The sequence below is a fragment of the Phocoena sinus genome, chromosome 12 (genome assembly GCF_008692025.1).
Source record: "Phocoena sinus isolate mPhoSin1 chromosome 12, mPhoSin1.pri, whole genome shotgun sequence".
Classification (NCBI taxonomy): domain Eukaryota; kingdom Metazoa; phylum Chordata; class Mammalia; order Artiodactyla; family Phocoenidae; genus Phocoena; species Phocoena sinus.
The window spans coordinates 79,172,152-79,187,812 of record NC_045774.1 but is presented as its reverse complement, the minus strand read 5'-3'; the positions used below and the strand labels follow the sequence as shown (position 1 = coordinate 79,187,812).

General features: G+C 41.9%; 1 protein-coding gene across 5 annotated transcripts in view; it reads right to left on the bottom strand.

The window, feature by feature from the left end:
- Positions 1 to 15,303, bottom strand: part of COL12A1 (collagen type XII alpha 1 chain) — a 114,067-nt gene extending 98,764 nt beyond the window's left edge. For 4 of the 5 annotated variants that reach the window (XM_032650698.1, XM_032650701.1, XM_032650702.1 and 1 more), the window contains exons 1-5: positions 14,905 to 15,256; positions 11,604 to 11,711; positions 4,349 to 4,465; positions 2,389 to 2,532; positions 1,898 to 1,957 (exon numbers count right to left, since the gene is read on the bottom strand). In XM_032650698.1, coding sequence (XP_032506589.1) covers positions 1,898 to 1,957; positions 2,389 to 2,532; positions 4,349 to 4,465; positions 11,604 to 11,676 — 394 coding nt within the window. In that variant the 5' untranslated portion in view covers positions 11,677 to 11,711; positions 14,905 to 15,256. Of the gene's footprint in view, positions 1 to 1,897; positions 1,958 to 2,388; positions 2,533 to 4,348; positions 4,466 to 11,603 lie in introns of all 5 variants that reach the window. The other variant, XM_032650699.1, reaches the window with a different exon arrangement.
- Positions 15,304 to 15,661: the final 358 nt, after the last annotated feature.

Below are 15,661 nucleotides of genomic sequence, written 5' to 3'. Positions count from 1 at the left end.
GACACACTAATAAATCTATCTAGCATTAAGGAATACAAACTAACGTGGCAAAAAGGTTGGCTCCTAAAGTCATTTTGTTCATTAGAACTTTTCACATTGTTCTTTACCCACAACTGACATGCACAAAAGAATGTAAAACTTTATTGGCACACATAGAAGCGTTTTCAGTATGCATTTCTGCAACTATATGTCTTTAAACTGTTGTATAAGACACTGTGCAAGACTAGATACATATATGACCCATTCTCCGAGAGCCTGTGACCCAAGTACCGTTGCTATTGATTTGTCTATTTTTATAACCATATCCTCACTCTTTTCTCCAAGTAAAAACTATATAAAATATCTAGGAGACATACGAAAGAAATGTAAGCAAAGTGTTTTCATTCTCGGTATTCTGAGATCAATAAATACAAAACAATTGCTGTACCATTTAAGCAAATGCGGTAGGGTTGAAGAAAAGCGCGCATCTTTTTTAACAATTCTCCTGCATTTTACAATATAATTGTCTAACGTTTGCAGCTCGTTAGTCTAGAGGGTTAATGGAGTCTTAACAGAAGTACCAACAAGCATAAATGTGATGCAAAATCGCCATGATATCTTGTCCTAATTATCAATGTATTTTAAATGGACAACTAAAACCTTCTTGTACTAAACAAAACGGGGAGGAAACATTTTCATTCAAAAGTAGAAATATATGCAGTACCCTTAAATCACTAAAAATGCAACAATTGGCCTTTATAACCAAACATATTTTCCCCTCTCTCTGTGGTCAGGTGGGGAGGGGGGAACAGGTTGGTTTTTATGAAAATCTGTCTTCATAAGGCAAAGCTGAGTGAATTTTCTGAAGATATTTTTGTCCCTGCAGTCAGTTGGTAGATAATAAGAGAAGTATTTGGCTAGGAAGAGGAGGAAAGGTCCTGGGAAATTTGCAAGCCAATACAAGTTGCATGCCTAAATAATTTTTGCCTACTATTTAATGGGCCAATTTAAGCCTACTGAAAGTCAGTATTTAGAATGATGCTTTGATTTAGAATAAATATTGATGATTCAGGGAAAATATTTGCATTGTAACTGCATACTATAAACTTCGCTTCAGATGAGCAGACATGAAAAAGAATTATAAACAGTGACCTGGCAGGAAAAATTCAGGATAAAGGGAACTTCATGTTCACAATCTTTTTATTGTTATCCTGAGTCATAAATCCAATTTACAAGGTGGCAAAATTAGAAGTCCAAGAAACCCTTCAGGGCTCCAACCCAGCAAGTCACACAGAGGAGTGTAAGACCAAAAGGGGCTAGAAGCCACAAAACCAGACACTAAAATTGCTTTCATTTGATTACAAATGCATCAACTTATCAGAGACGTCTTACAGAGACTCCGGAAACGGTTACAACTGCACCAACTAAGCCCATGTAAACACCCTAGAAACAAGCATAACATATACAGAGACATAGAAATACATTTTCATGGCAATGGAATTGCTGAAAACACTGTGAGGGCATCTCCCTTGTGGTCCAGCCTTATAGCTCTCAGGCATCCCTGAGCTACCACCTATTTCTATAGTTTGTCTTTGAGAAAGGAGTTAAGTCCAGTGATGAGCTTTGTTTTTCACCTACTGCCAAAATCCTGCAGGGGAACTTGGACACACACACATTTAAAACACTCCCAGTAAAAAGAATATTTAGTACATAGAATGAAAGGTTAGAAAGTCAGAACGTAGGTGTTATAACCACTTAGTCATACATTACTATTACGTTGCCCATAGTTCTTGTAGATAAAGCTTACAGAAATTAATATAGGAGTGAGATCAAACTATGGACCTAGTTGGAACATCTCCTTCAGATTACATTTATAACTTTTGCAAAGCCAAGCAGAAATATTAAGGGAAATGCTTACTTTGTATCTCTGTTTTTCCAGGTTTCTTCTCCCCTGGCTTTATCGGGCCACCTGTTTGAACTGAATCAAAACTTGATTATTACAAAAAGAAACGGACCCATACAATTACTTCCTAAGAAGAAAATAAGTACGTTGTCTTTCAAATGTATGGTCCGTTCCCGGCTGGTCAGAGGATACAGCCAAATAAGCATTCCCTTGCAAATACATTATTTTTTAGGGAGATTTTAGATATATTTCAAAATGGATATTAACATTGTTGTCTGGCAAAGCCTAACGTTTTTAACAGTTTTCATTCATAATATTCCCGCTGTTTCCAGAGACCAGGATTATAAATCAGGAATGAATTATTCACAGCTACTAACATCTAGGATCACCGAAAGAATAGTTAATATGGATATAAATCAACTCTGCATAACAACAACTTAAATTTGAAAGTTGGAGAAATCTTCTGCAAAATATAAGGTATAAAAGTACTTTATATGTGTGCTTACTTGTTAGTTGGCCTATAACTGGTACACTTTCTTCTACTTCATCATATGAAGTGATTGTCACCACATACTCTATTTCAGGTATAAGCTCTGTTAATAAAGTTTCAGTGGTACTAGCTGCAAGGGTAAATTCTTTAGTGGGTCCGTCTGAAAATATAGAAAGAAAAACATCAATGCAACAAAACTGTTTTCACATATAACATAACGCATACTCAAAATCTGCAAATTCAAAATACACATTTTTTTAGAATACCCAAACATTATTCTTTACTGCCTTCCAAAACAAACATTTTGAATTCTAGAAATTCAGTAAATGGACTGGCATTGCCTTTACGTGTTACAGTCATATCCCATATTTGTTTGTGGACTCAAGTATTCCTCTAGATTAAAGAGACACCAGAATATCAAACAAAAATCTCTCATTATTTTTGAATATTAATGGTAGACAACAAATTTTTTTATAAGTTAGAGATAAAGCAGAAAATAATTTAATTTTAAATGATGCATTGGAGGAGAGCACTGAAAGAAAAAGAAGGGCTGAAAATCAACTCAAAGACAACAAACCCCATAGGTTAAAAGGAACATCTACTGGGAAACAGCATCCTCTTCTACAGAAGTGCATCCTCCGTACTCCAGCGGGGGATGGGAGCATACACTAATGGGTAACCATGGTCCTCTGAATTGACTTAACTAGGCATCAAACATTTCAAGGCACAGTGTACTGAGCGTTTCCTTATATACTGACAATTATGTACTTCCTTCTAGATTATGACAAGGTTCAATTCAATCAGGAAACACAGTAGTTCTTAGGGACTAAGTGACTTTTAAAATTCTTAAACATATTAAATTTTCATCAAAACATAAATAATCGAAAAAGGTAACGAATGTAAAAGAACCCTGAGAAATGCTCCAGGTTTACATGTGGCGCATTGCAGAACCCACCAGGGCCCCCATGGGAAAACAAGACACCAGGGCTCTGCTAGGTTTTTAAGGTATAGGAGTCAGTCATCGCCAACATCTGGAAACCACATGAACTCTTTTCAACTGTTTTTCTGCTTTGGAATAAATGAAATAGTTAACGGCAAATATATTTGGGAAGAAAATATTCAAGGAATAAAAAGTAAATTCTTGATCGCTTTTTAAGTTCTCGGATCATGTGGGAGAAAAATACAGCTTCCCAATTTCCTGATAAACCAGCATTCAAAATCAGTGGTATTTTTTAAAGGCCACAAGTATGTAAACACATCTCTGGTGCTAAGTCATGTTGACATCATCTACCGCTTCTGTCAGCCAAAACAGACCTCTTCCTACCACTTGGCCAGTGCTAGTAAAACTGGTTATTTTCCCATTCCACGTTAGAAATAAAAGTTAATCAACAGAGATGGATTCTCCACACCTGGGCGACATCACGAATACTAAAGAAAACTTTTGAGAACAAGCAAAACAAGTTTTCTTCTTTCAAAGACGCTTAGCCTTAGGATCTACAGAATCTATCTAGTAAATCGTTGTCTTCCATCATGGCAGCTCACCACCATCCCAGAATCTGTGTCCTGAGTACTGAAGTGTGCAGGACGCTGGGCAAGGTGTAACAACTCACTTCATCACTTGTCACTTGAAGTGTTGGACAGATTAAGTGATTCAAGAAAAATGTCAAGAAATGATCATTCTATTTGATAAAAGCAAAGATTACCAGCAATATTCTGATGGGGGGGAGTCTATTTTTAGTAACAACAGCTTAGCACAGCAAACCAAGTCAATAAAGCTAACACTATAAAAATATAATAACGGGTCCTGGGCTGGAAATCTGGAGATCTGAGTCCACCAAATATCTTGGCGACATTAGGTGAACCCCTCAGGTTTTCTAAATCCTGGCTTCCTCATAATGAAATGGAAGGAGGGGAAAAGATCAGATTATATCCCCTTTGATGTCTCTGTCCTAAAATCCCATCATCACAAAACTTACCCGTTGTGGAGTCCACTGTTATTTTGAAACCCACAATCGGATCAGGTGGTCTTGCCCATGACATATGAACAGTATTTTCATCTATAATTTTAAAATTCAAGTCTGAAGGTGGGTCAACTGCAAGAGAGAGAGTTGATATCAGTTACATTTTCCAATGTCACAAAACGGTCAATTTAATTAATAAAGAATTGTATTGAGCAAAGCTTACTAAAATTGTCTTTGCATAAATTTGTTTCCAACAAATATAAAAGATATCTTGTTGGACGAGAATAAAATTAAAAGCTGACAAGATGTGACAAAACATCAGAGAGTATACATATTACGGAAGACAGCACAAAACACTTTGGATTCTTGAGTTGCTCGGTCATCCAAGAATGGCCAGCAAAATCAAGCGTAATAGAAACATATTTGGATACAAGTACATACAGGTACAATGAAATCACATATAATAACCACGTGTGCAAACAATTCACATAACAATTAAGGAACTTTCGATACATGCTGAGTGCACTTTGAATAAGCATGCCAAATCACGACCTGCTTACGACCACAGAGGTTAAGTGAGAACACTGACATAATACATTTTTTCCATGATGTGGAAAAGGATCGATGATATTTTGGTTCATTCTCTGCATCATTGCCTTGTTATTAATTTTTGTTTGATAATTCTCAATCTGTGGCAGAGATGAAAAATGTATTTTAATAAAAAGGAGGAATCATGGGAAATTTAGCACTGTTATGTCTCACGAGGAAATATACATTTAAATGTATATTTGTATTCATATAGACCAATGTTCAAAAATAGTAATAAGGGGTGTCAATCAGTTATAAGTATATAAAGAGTGATATACAGATGTTTATAAAACTAACAAACATTCTGCCTGTTTACACCAATTTGCGGTACGTTTGCAAGGTGTAAACCAACACTGTTATTTTCCTTTGCAGCAGGTATACTCCATACTAGAAGTGGCATTTTAAATTAAAATGCCAGTATGGTCCTTTACAAAACAATGGTTAATTATGAAAAGACAACATCAATATATATTTATGGACATTTATTTACAGAACTTAAAGAAAATAGTGAGGAAGGATCAGCCATCTGAAGACACGACTGCGCATAAATCTTGGAGAAGTCAATGACAGGAATAATCGAAAAGTACAGAAAGCAATAGTTTACATACAAAACTGTACAGCATCATGCATGTGTCAATGAAATGTTGACTTGTTTTTAGTTTCCCACAATGAACGAAAGCCTCCATGTACAATAGTCGTTACACAAAGACATTCCAGAAATATTTTATAATGATATTCTCTCTGCAGTGTTCATGCCTCATCATGCAGCATTGTACTGACTCACTGTCAGTGCATGGTCGATGCATTAAAAAGTATTACTCTTGAAGCAGGTCCACACAATAAGATGACTTTCCGCCATACTCTTCTTAAAGTGTTTCAGATTGAAAGTATTCCTGGTGAGTCAGAATTTTTGTCTCTCTTTTGAGAGATTACAGTCTCCTTTTAGGTTTTCCTAAAGGTCAATTGAACTATAGCAGTAGCTTTGAGACACGAGTCATAGAATTGAACTGGGGTTAGGTATTTATGTAATATTAATAGCACATTTTAATGGAAATTATACAAATTAAGCAAACGTTTGCTTTAATGAACTGCTGCTTCCAACTGTAGGAGATGGCTTTTTATTCTTATTGGATACGCTAGTAATGGAATGAATGTTATTTTCTTACTATCCATACACAGGCAGTGAGATTAGACTATTAATCTACATGCATAGTTTAATTACTCAACATTCTGCCGTCTGTAACCGTTTTGCGAGGTTTACTGGCAGTCATCACTTAGTATAACAAGCATGCAACAGATGTTAATAGGACAATAGGTATTAAGAATATCATTATAAAATATTGTTCCAGTAGCAATGGCTCAGGACAAATTTAATGCAAAGGCAGACGCAACTGGCCTGAGCATGCTTTTAAAAAAAATCAGTACATGGAAAAACAGTACCACCAACCTTGCAAGGAAATTGACCTGAAGCAGCAGACATTAGGTTAAAGCTGCTGAGGGGCAGCAGCCGCCCACCTTGTTGATTTCCAAATGACCAGGATTCCAGAAAAACTGAAAAATTGACTGTTGGGAAAAGTCTTTAACATTTCAGAGGATTTTAAGGTGTTTATAGAAACTCAGATGTGGTACTTGGGGATCAAAAGTAGGAAAGAATGGTCGACCAGCTTGTGTACAACAGAGAGCCCTTTCCACTTTTCTTCTTGCCACTTTTATCTCTTGTAAAACCTTTTAGGCTTGCCATTCTGTTTATATATTTTGCTTGTTTGTCTCATGAAAAGAGATAATAAAGCAGGTGTGAGTGTGGACCCCTGTCAACTTGAATCAATGCGAAATGTATCTTCATTAACTTTGAAAATCTTTTATTTTATATAAAAATAATTCACAACCGCCCTTGCATTGTTACAAGCAGCGTCTATGCAGATGCCAGAATATTTCTAGGATGAACTATCTACATAGGGATTATGATTGTAAAGAGTCATAGCTGTGTAGAAGAAGAATCTGAACAAAGACAAATAGAAGTAAAATTATAAATAAATAAGATAGCAATCATATATATTCATAAAACTGAATACTGACAGTGAAGAAACTAAAATTTTAAGTATTCATAACACTAGCAGTTTAAGTTCATATTTATGAATAATGCTTTTTGTTATCAAAAAGCTATGCTATGAAAGCTGCATTCTGCTGATATCTTCCTTAGATAAATTGGCAGGATTTAGGACTTTTTAGGAATAATTATAGCTAGCATTTGCTGAGTGTCTCTTCTGTGACAGGCAGAGAGCTAGTCACTTTCTATATTGTCTCCTTCTTTTCTCATGATCACCCAGAAGAGTGGCCTAATTATCCCTGATTAACGGTGAGTCAGTGAAATTCGCAAGGGTTAACACAGCTAATAGGCAGGAAAACTTTGATCCCATAGTCTGACTCCAGAGCATACAGCTTCCTACCATACTTGCTTAAATGTAAAAAATAAGAAATATTTGAGTGAAAGATTAACTTTAGAAACCAATATTGATACGTATTTGCCTATTAAAATATACATAAGTATTTCTCTACTCTATAAAAAACCTTTATTTGATGCCTGGTCAACAACCAATATGTGCTATTCAGACATCTCCAATTCAGATACAGATAGAATTTGGTATATTAACTTTACAACTTGTTCAAGCAATTTTGAAACCAAAGTATCTACCTTGATATATAATTTTTTTACAAAACATTGCTTTTAATTATGGCACCCAAGAGGAAGACATAAAAGTTTACCCAGAGGTGGATGGATGGATGGATGGATGGATAGATGGACGGACAGGTGGGAGGAGATTAGTCTAGTAAGGTTTGGCAAGTGTATAAAATGTATTAAAGGTAAAGGAAAACTGAGAACACACTACTAAAATATCATCTTGATGAACTAGTAAGACCTTTAGTCTAATCTTTGCGATGGCAACACTGAGAAGGGTACTACCTTAATGGCAGAAACCTTGAGAAGTGCACAAAGTGTGGTTTTACTATATTCAGTACGCATTAGTTTAAATTTTCCATCCAAAGCTAGTATAAATTTAATGATCTCTGCCATGATACAGATACTCATTTCGTCTGTGTTTATAAGATACCAAAAATAAGCAGTTGAAAAGTTAATATTTTTAGACAAGTGATAAATTATTCTGTACAGGTTACAAAATGCATCCTTTCATGAGACTGACTGGGTCAACCCGTTTTCAAGCAAGAAAGCAGCACAGTGTGGACAAACTAGCACGAAACCGGGACTAGAAGACCTGGGTCTTGTCTATGCCTTGTCCCTAGGCAATCAGGTTAGTTGACTGAGTTATTCAGCTTCTCTGGTCCTCATTTTCTCATTTGGAAAATGAGAGGATTAGAATAGATGATCTATAAGTTCCTGTCGAGTTTGAAATTTCTGTTAGAACATAAGTTAGACACAGGATTATAGAAATATACATTAATTAGCCTCTTAACCTAGACGTAAGATAATTAAAGCTTAAGACTTCAACTCACTCATGAATTAAAAATATCCAGTCGTTCATTATATATTATGAACTACAAATCAGACTTACTAAAATTACAACTCTATTTTTTACAAAACATATGTCCATCTCAAATTCTAGATTAACTAGAAAGGTGTCTAATTCTCAGGGAACACTGGCCATTAATCTTTAAATGCAAAGCGTTAAATTTTCTAAATGGCAATTTACATACTATATGATACAGGAACCAAAAATAAGTTACACATTCTAGATCTTACAGAGCACTGGCCAGGTTATAAGGTTAATAAAGTCTATGCTGTAGCTAAAAATTACAAATATTAAAAGCAAAAAAAATCACTTTCACTCTTATTTCTATGGAACAAATACTGTATTATGAAAAATAAAGTTCCTTGTGTAAGTAGGTAGAAGAAAACAACATGACAAAGGTGGTACCCCTATAAAAAGGGAGCAATGCAAAAAGTGAACGCCAAAACCTTTTAATTAAAGGTATTGAGCTTTCAACATATAAAAAAAAGTAAGTAGAAACTGACTGGAAAATAGTATGAATACAAGAGTACAAGTATGAGTTGCAAAAGGGAAAGAAAAGTAGCAATGGCTACTTTTTTTTTTTTAATGTACCCTTTTTTTAAAAAACATCTTTATTGGAGTATAATTGCTTTACAATGGTGTGTTAGTTTCTGCTGTATGACAAAGTGAATCAGCTATACATGTACATATTTCCCCATATCTCCTCCCTCTTGCATCTCCCTCCCACCCTCCACAATGGCTACTTTTGAACTAAGATCAAAATAACATATCAAGAAGCAGGGCTGCCAGTTGAATTTGTGAAATGTGCCATCAGAAATACTTCAGAGAAATTCTGTTTGCAGCCCATTGTCCCCAGAAAGGCCTTGGCCACAAACTTTGTTAGCCCTTCCCAGGCTCCTGGGGCCACTTAGCAATTAACACCCGAGGTTTGCTGTCCAGTACTGGAGCCACAAACCACACGTGGCTATCAAGCGCTTGAAATGTGGCCAGTCCAGATGAAATGCGCTGCAAGCATAACATACATACCCAATTTCAGACTTAGCTACAAAGAATGCAAAATATCTTACTAATAATTTTTATATTGATTACATGTTAAAATGGTAATATTATGGATATATTAGGTTGAGTGAAATATGTTATAAAGATTAATTTCTCCTTCTTCTTTTTCCTTTTTTAATGTCATAACCAGAAGATTTTAAGTTACATATGTGGCTTGCATCTGTGGCTTGCAATGTATTTCTATTTGACAGTGCCAAACTAGAATAAGGCCCTCTCCAAATAACAGATCTTACAAAAGGATCATTATTAAATGCTGGACTAAGTGGGTGAGAGACAAGAAGAGAAACAGCTTAAGAAAGCAAAAGAAAGAGCTGTATAATGTGGAAATAAATACAAATCTAAAAGATAAATTATGAGAAATACGGAAACAATCAGTAATGTAGACAGTAAAATGTTCTTTTCAACTGCACTTTGCTAACCAGCCATTATCCAATTCAGAACTGATTTTTTTCCATTTACATCATTTCCAACTCAATTCTTGTCCTAAGACTTCTCAACCCTTTCTGATTTTCAAATAACTATTTTCTTAATGAGCAATAAATATGCCACTTTAGTGAATTATCTAAAAATATCTTTAGTAGGGCTTCCAGAAGTTCCTCAAGTGAAATTCCTTCCTAACAACGACATAGAAAGGAACATTAAAGGCCATCTCATCTGAATATTACTTCACAGAGGCCACTCTGAAAAGCCTCTACATTCATATATTAATCAGATAAGAAGAGCCAGCAAGTTTCCCTCACTTTTCTGAACAAGCCGTACATTTTGAAGACTCTCTGCTTTGCCCAATCTTGGTCTTTTGTACCTGCAGTCTCAAACTCGAGAATCAAACACAATAGAAAGTTTTTGAAAATCTCAGTGTGGTCATAAAACAGCTCTCCTTCCCCACAGCCTCTAAGAAACACAAGCCCCCCGCCCTACCCCCCTTCCACACTGACCCACACAGAAGTATTGCTCTCCTCCCTTAATTTCATCGGGGGCATTTCTGCATTGGAAAAAGTATACATTTCTTAAGATGCCTTTTATGGTATTACCCCATTTACCTTGCAGAACAATAAATCTAGTTTATCAGGTCTCCAACGATAACTGAGAGGACACAGAAGCCCCTCTTGGGTCAATATACAGAAAGGGCTTGTTCCGCGAATGCTGAGAAAGGAAGGCATCAAGTGCACACCGCAGCAAGCCTAAAACAAGGTTAAAACTCTAGCAGAAGTCCTTCGTTTTCCAAGGCTGGAGCGTACTGAGCCGTTTTGCAGACCCTGAGGCCCTGAGACCCATCTCCGAACCTCTGACCGACTCCGCACTCAGGTCTGAAGCTGAGGGAAGGAGGGAGGGGTAGGTGGTGCCCGGCTTGCCAGGCGCCCGCTAGCTTCCTAGCTTGAGAACCTTGGCCCAGACCCAACCTGTTCGCGTGGGGCTGGGCCTGGGCTTGGGCCACGGGTCTCGTAGCCCAGCGAACCAAACAGAGACAGCGGCGACCTCGGGCCGCGAGAACACACCCCGCGTCCCGGATCTCTGCTGGCCCGCCAGTCCCCTGGGCGGTTGGGCTGCTACCTCATTTGCCTGCACCGCCCGCCTAGCCGACTGAACTCCCCACAAAACACACAGACGCGCAGAGCCGGCTCTGTTGGAGTCTTTTATTGTGTGCTGTCACCGAGGTCGCAGTCCCGAGCCAGGTGCTAACCAGCCACGCGCACAAGCGAGCGCGCCCGCGCTCCGGGGCTCCTGGGTACCCCCCCCCCCCGGAGGTGTTCGTCCCGCAGAGCTGGGTGCAGCCGTCGCCCCCTCCCGGACGGCTGGTCCTCTCGGAAGGCGGCCGTGTCGGTGGCAGTGTGGACAGCACACCGCAGAGACCAGAGCAAGGAGGGCACACAGCACTGTACGGGACGGCTTAAGCAGAATACGAAAGAGCGAGACCTGAGAGCTGGGAAATGGACAGACCTCAGAGAAGGGGGCGTTTCTCCGAAGGAGAGAAACTCCGGGAGAACACACGAAGCGCAGGGAGAAACACAGCAAGCAACAGAGACAAGAAAGATCTGCTTCTTTCCTTTCTAGAGTTCTGCATGGTCACGGGGGAGAAGGAGGGAAGAGCCTTTTACCTTCTGCCTCAATGGAAGACAGGAGCAGGGCCGCGCCCAGGGCGGCGAGCACTGGGGGAAGCCTGGTCCGCATGCTCGGCCTCGGGGCTCAAAGCCGCATGAAGGGATCTGCGGGAGGAAGCAGTGACGGCGTCAGAACCGGGTCCGGGCAGGCCGGGCGCCAGGTTAGAACTGAAGCCTGGACCCGGGCCAGGACCCGACCAGATCTGCCTCAATAACCTAAGGCCCAGACCAGCATATAATGGGCCTATTGTGAAGCAGTGTAAGTCAAGTTCATCTGTAGCAGTTTAACCACGGGCACTAAGAGGGAGTTCAAGTTTAAAGAGGGTCCTGTTTTCCTGGAGGCTGGCCCTTTTTAACATCCGGGGTGAAGGCCTTACCACGCCCCACATAACTCCGTCCCCCTGGGTGATGGCTAATTCAGAGGTCATCTTTTCCCTGACTCAACCAAATGCCTCTTCCAGCTGGGGGTTTTATTTGACCAGCCGTTTTTTCCTAGCTGCTGAACTCTTTAGGTAACGGTACTTTAGTGGTCTCGGGGTAATTTGGAAAAGTATAATAAACCTCTTTTACTCTCTTTTTTCTTCATTTTGTTCTGCCTACAAATACGCAGCTCTTGAAGGTCTGACATGGATTATACAGAAATATGTGCAGACCAAGAGAAACCTGACCCCCTGCTAGCTATGTTATCTTCACAGCTGATAAATCTTTTACTCAAGATGAGGGGAAAAAAACAACTCTAAAATACATCGTAAAAAGGGAAAGGCAATAGAAGAGACAAAGCACTCTTTCCTGTTTTCCCAGGACTTTTTTTTTTTTTTTTTTTTTTTTTTTTTTTTTGCGGTACGCGGGCCTCTCACTGTTGTGGCCTCTCCCGTTGCGGAGCACAGGCTCCGGACGCGCAGGCTCAGCGGCCACGGCTCACGGGCCCAGCCGCTCCGCGGCATGTGGGATCTTCCCGGACCGGGGCACGAACCCGTGTCCCCTGCATCGGCAGGCGGACTCTCAACCACTGTGCCACCAGGGAAGCCCCTCCCAGGACATTTTTTAATAAAACTCTCAGTAATAATTAATCTTCTCATTTAACTGTTCATTTATTCCAGAAGATTACAGGCTTAAACGCTCAGGAGGAGAATACATTCTACACTGATTTTTCCCGATTCTGTAACTAGGTTATTAATTCTTTAAAGACAAATAGTCTTATTCGTCTTTTGTGGTTCCCAGCACACAGTAGGTGCCTAACCCACGTCAGTAGAAGGAAATCTTCCAAAATATTCTAAGGTCCAATTCAGAGACAAAAGCTACTAGCAACGAACTTAAAAGTGGGGGCGGGGGGGCCTTCCAGAAGCAAAACATAAAAAGAGAATTGATTCTGAGGTACATAAATGATTGTAAGACAACACACCAGGCCTAGTGAAAAAAGAAGTCATGCTTGGGAATCCAAAAATGAGCCACAGGTCGAGCCCTCTTTGAGAAAAGAAACTGACAACCTCCAACCGCGTCTTTCCAAATTATTGGCACAATGTATTAGGGCAGCTTTCCTGGACCTGAGTGTAAATTGCATTTTAAATGTCTGATGAACTGGTGTGCCAAATTGCCCAGAGCTCATTTTTATGAAGCCAAACTTTTGTCGCTGCTCTGGGGATCCAAGAACTCTAGCAATTTCTTTCTTCCTAATTAACAACTGTTTGACATTTCTAACCCTTTTCTACATCAGTGAAAAGCAAGAGGTGAGACTGGCCCATTGTCCCGTCATCTGGCCTTAACTTTGCTATAATAATTTCCAACTCAGTTGGCAGTCATGCTCGAGAAAAGTTAAAGGCTAACAGTCGACCCAGCGAAAAACCGTGTGCTGCTTTTTTTTTTTTTTTTTTAAACCTCTTCACTAGCTACAAAAACCTGAGTAGTGGAAGGGCTATTGCCTGGGTCTAGAGCGCCACCTATCGGCTACCTGACTCAGCGGCACAAGGAATCATGCCTCGGGGTTATCTGAACATAGAATCAGTTCGGCCAGCCTGCCAGGCATTCCACCCATATGTTAAAAAAAAAAAAAAGTTTTATCTCCTTTTAGCCAAAATATTTATATGAATGTTTAGCAGCACTTCACTGAGCACTCTCAGACATAAAATCTGAAAGCGGCCGCCCCTACGTGGCAGCGAGGATTCCCTCACTTCACCCTCATGTATGAATACAAGTCAATTGCGGGGGTGGGGAAAGCGGTAGGAGACTTACGGGATTCATCTCCTCTTGCCAACTCGTCCCCTCCCCCTTCTCCGCTGGAAAAGGCCAATTCCTTTAACTCCCTTGTCAAGTTAAAAAAGGAAATGACACCCTCACCCCTACCCCGCGGGGTGCCTCCAGATCCCCTGCGCATCACCCACAGCAACCTTGACATTCGTTACCCAAGGACCGAGTTTAGCGCTCATTTCCTTTCTTGCCCCGTGCCTCCCCAGCGTTCCAGCACACTTCAGAAGGCCACATAATCCGGGGTGAGTTGGGGGGAAAGGGGTCCCAGAAAGCCCCGTAAGGACCCTACGGGTGCCTCCTTTGCTGTACCTCTTCTGCTGCCTGGCTACAGTCTCCGCTCCGTAAATAACTCTCTGATCCCTACCCTCTTTGGATATGGGATGGAAACTCCCCCAGGGGTTCCACGACCCTGAGTAGGGCGTCCACTTATGCACTGAGGGGGAGAGGTCGGGGGAGGGAGCTGTCTCCAGCAGCTAGATAAAGTCGGCCAAAGCTGAGTCCCCCGAGAGCTGAGCTGACCCACCATGTGGGATGCTTTGAAAAGCAGAGAAAGGAGCCAGATCACTCGCCCGGGAGTCTGTCTCTGGATGCCACACACACCGACGCAGCCTCGACGAGGGGCAGAGCCCTCCGCCGGCCCTCCAAAGAATTCCGCGCCGTGCATCGCTAAAACACCTTCCCTGCGGGCGTGCGGCACCGCGGCAGCCGCGAGGCCCTGAGGGACTGGCGGCCCCGGGACCGGCGCGCCCTGCGTCAATTTCAACGAAGCATCTATAGACGAAATCCCTCCACACTCTGGCACATCGAACGGGGTGCTTTACGCGCGCACAGCCTCCCTGCATCAGCTCTTCAGAAAACCTACAATTCTTTCCCCCTCAATGACTCAGACGAATCACAAAAAGCTCAGAATACCCGGCAGATCTCAGGCACAAGTCCAAACGGTCCCCGCTCGGGCTCCTTAGTGGCTTAGAACCGAGCAAGGGAGAGGCTAGAAGCAAGTTTCCCTAGTTTTCTTTGGAAGGGACGAGGTGACGGGGCCGGAAGCCGGACCGACCTGAGGCGGTGGTGACCGAGATAGCGGCGGCGATAGCGGCTTCCCGGCGTCGTAGAAGCCGGCCCTCGGTGTGGCCCCCGCGCGCCCCGGCAATCGGCGCTGCGCTCCGGGCGCACCTGGCCGCTGCCCGGAGGTGGGCAGCGGCAGGGCCACCGGGGCGAACTTGTAAGAGAAGGAGGATCCCGGGCGGAGAGGCGGGCGCCGCAGGGCAGGCGGAGACGGCCCGGGACCGCAGCTGCCGGCGCGCGGACGCGTCTGGGGCGGCTCGCCTTCGTCGAGTGGGAAGAGGCTCCGCGCCGCGGGCTACTTAATAGAGGGCTGTTCCCAGCTCTCAGTTTACTCGGTTACGAAACGCCTGAGAAGGTGGACGGCTGCCACGGGGTGATGTATGCTCCTCCGGCGGTGAAGGAGGTCTACTTTTGGGAACGTGTGCATACTTCGAGCATTCCTTCTGCGTGAGGTGGCGATCGCCGTAGTAGCAGTGCCCCGCCGGGGAGGAGGGAGGGGGGCAGGGAAGGGGGAGGAGGAAGCGGGGAGGGGGACAGCCGCAGCCGGGTTCACTGCCAAGGGAATCCGCTCACTCCTCCGCTTGGGGCGGGCTGGGGAGCTCGGGTTTCCCTATCCGTGCGATTTTAATAAATTTATTTTTCTAAATTAAGAACGATGGGAGGGAAGTAAGCGGCTCTCGTTTTCAGAACTGCGAGGATGCGGCTCACCCCACCCCATCATAGCCCCATCCCCCATCATCACCACCTAC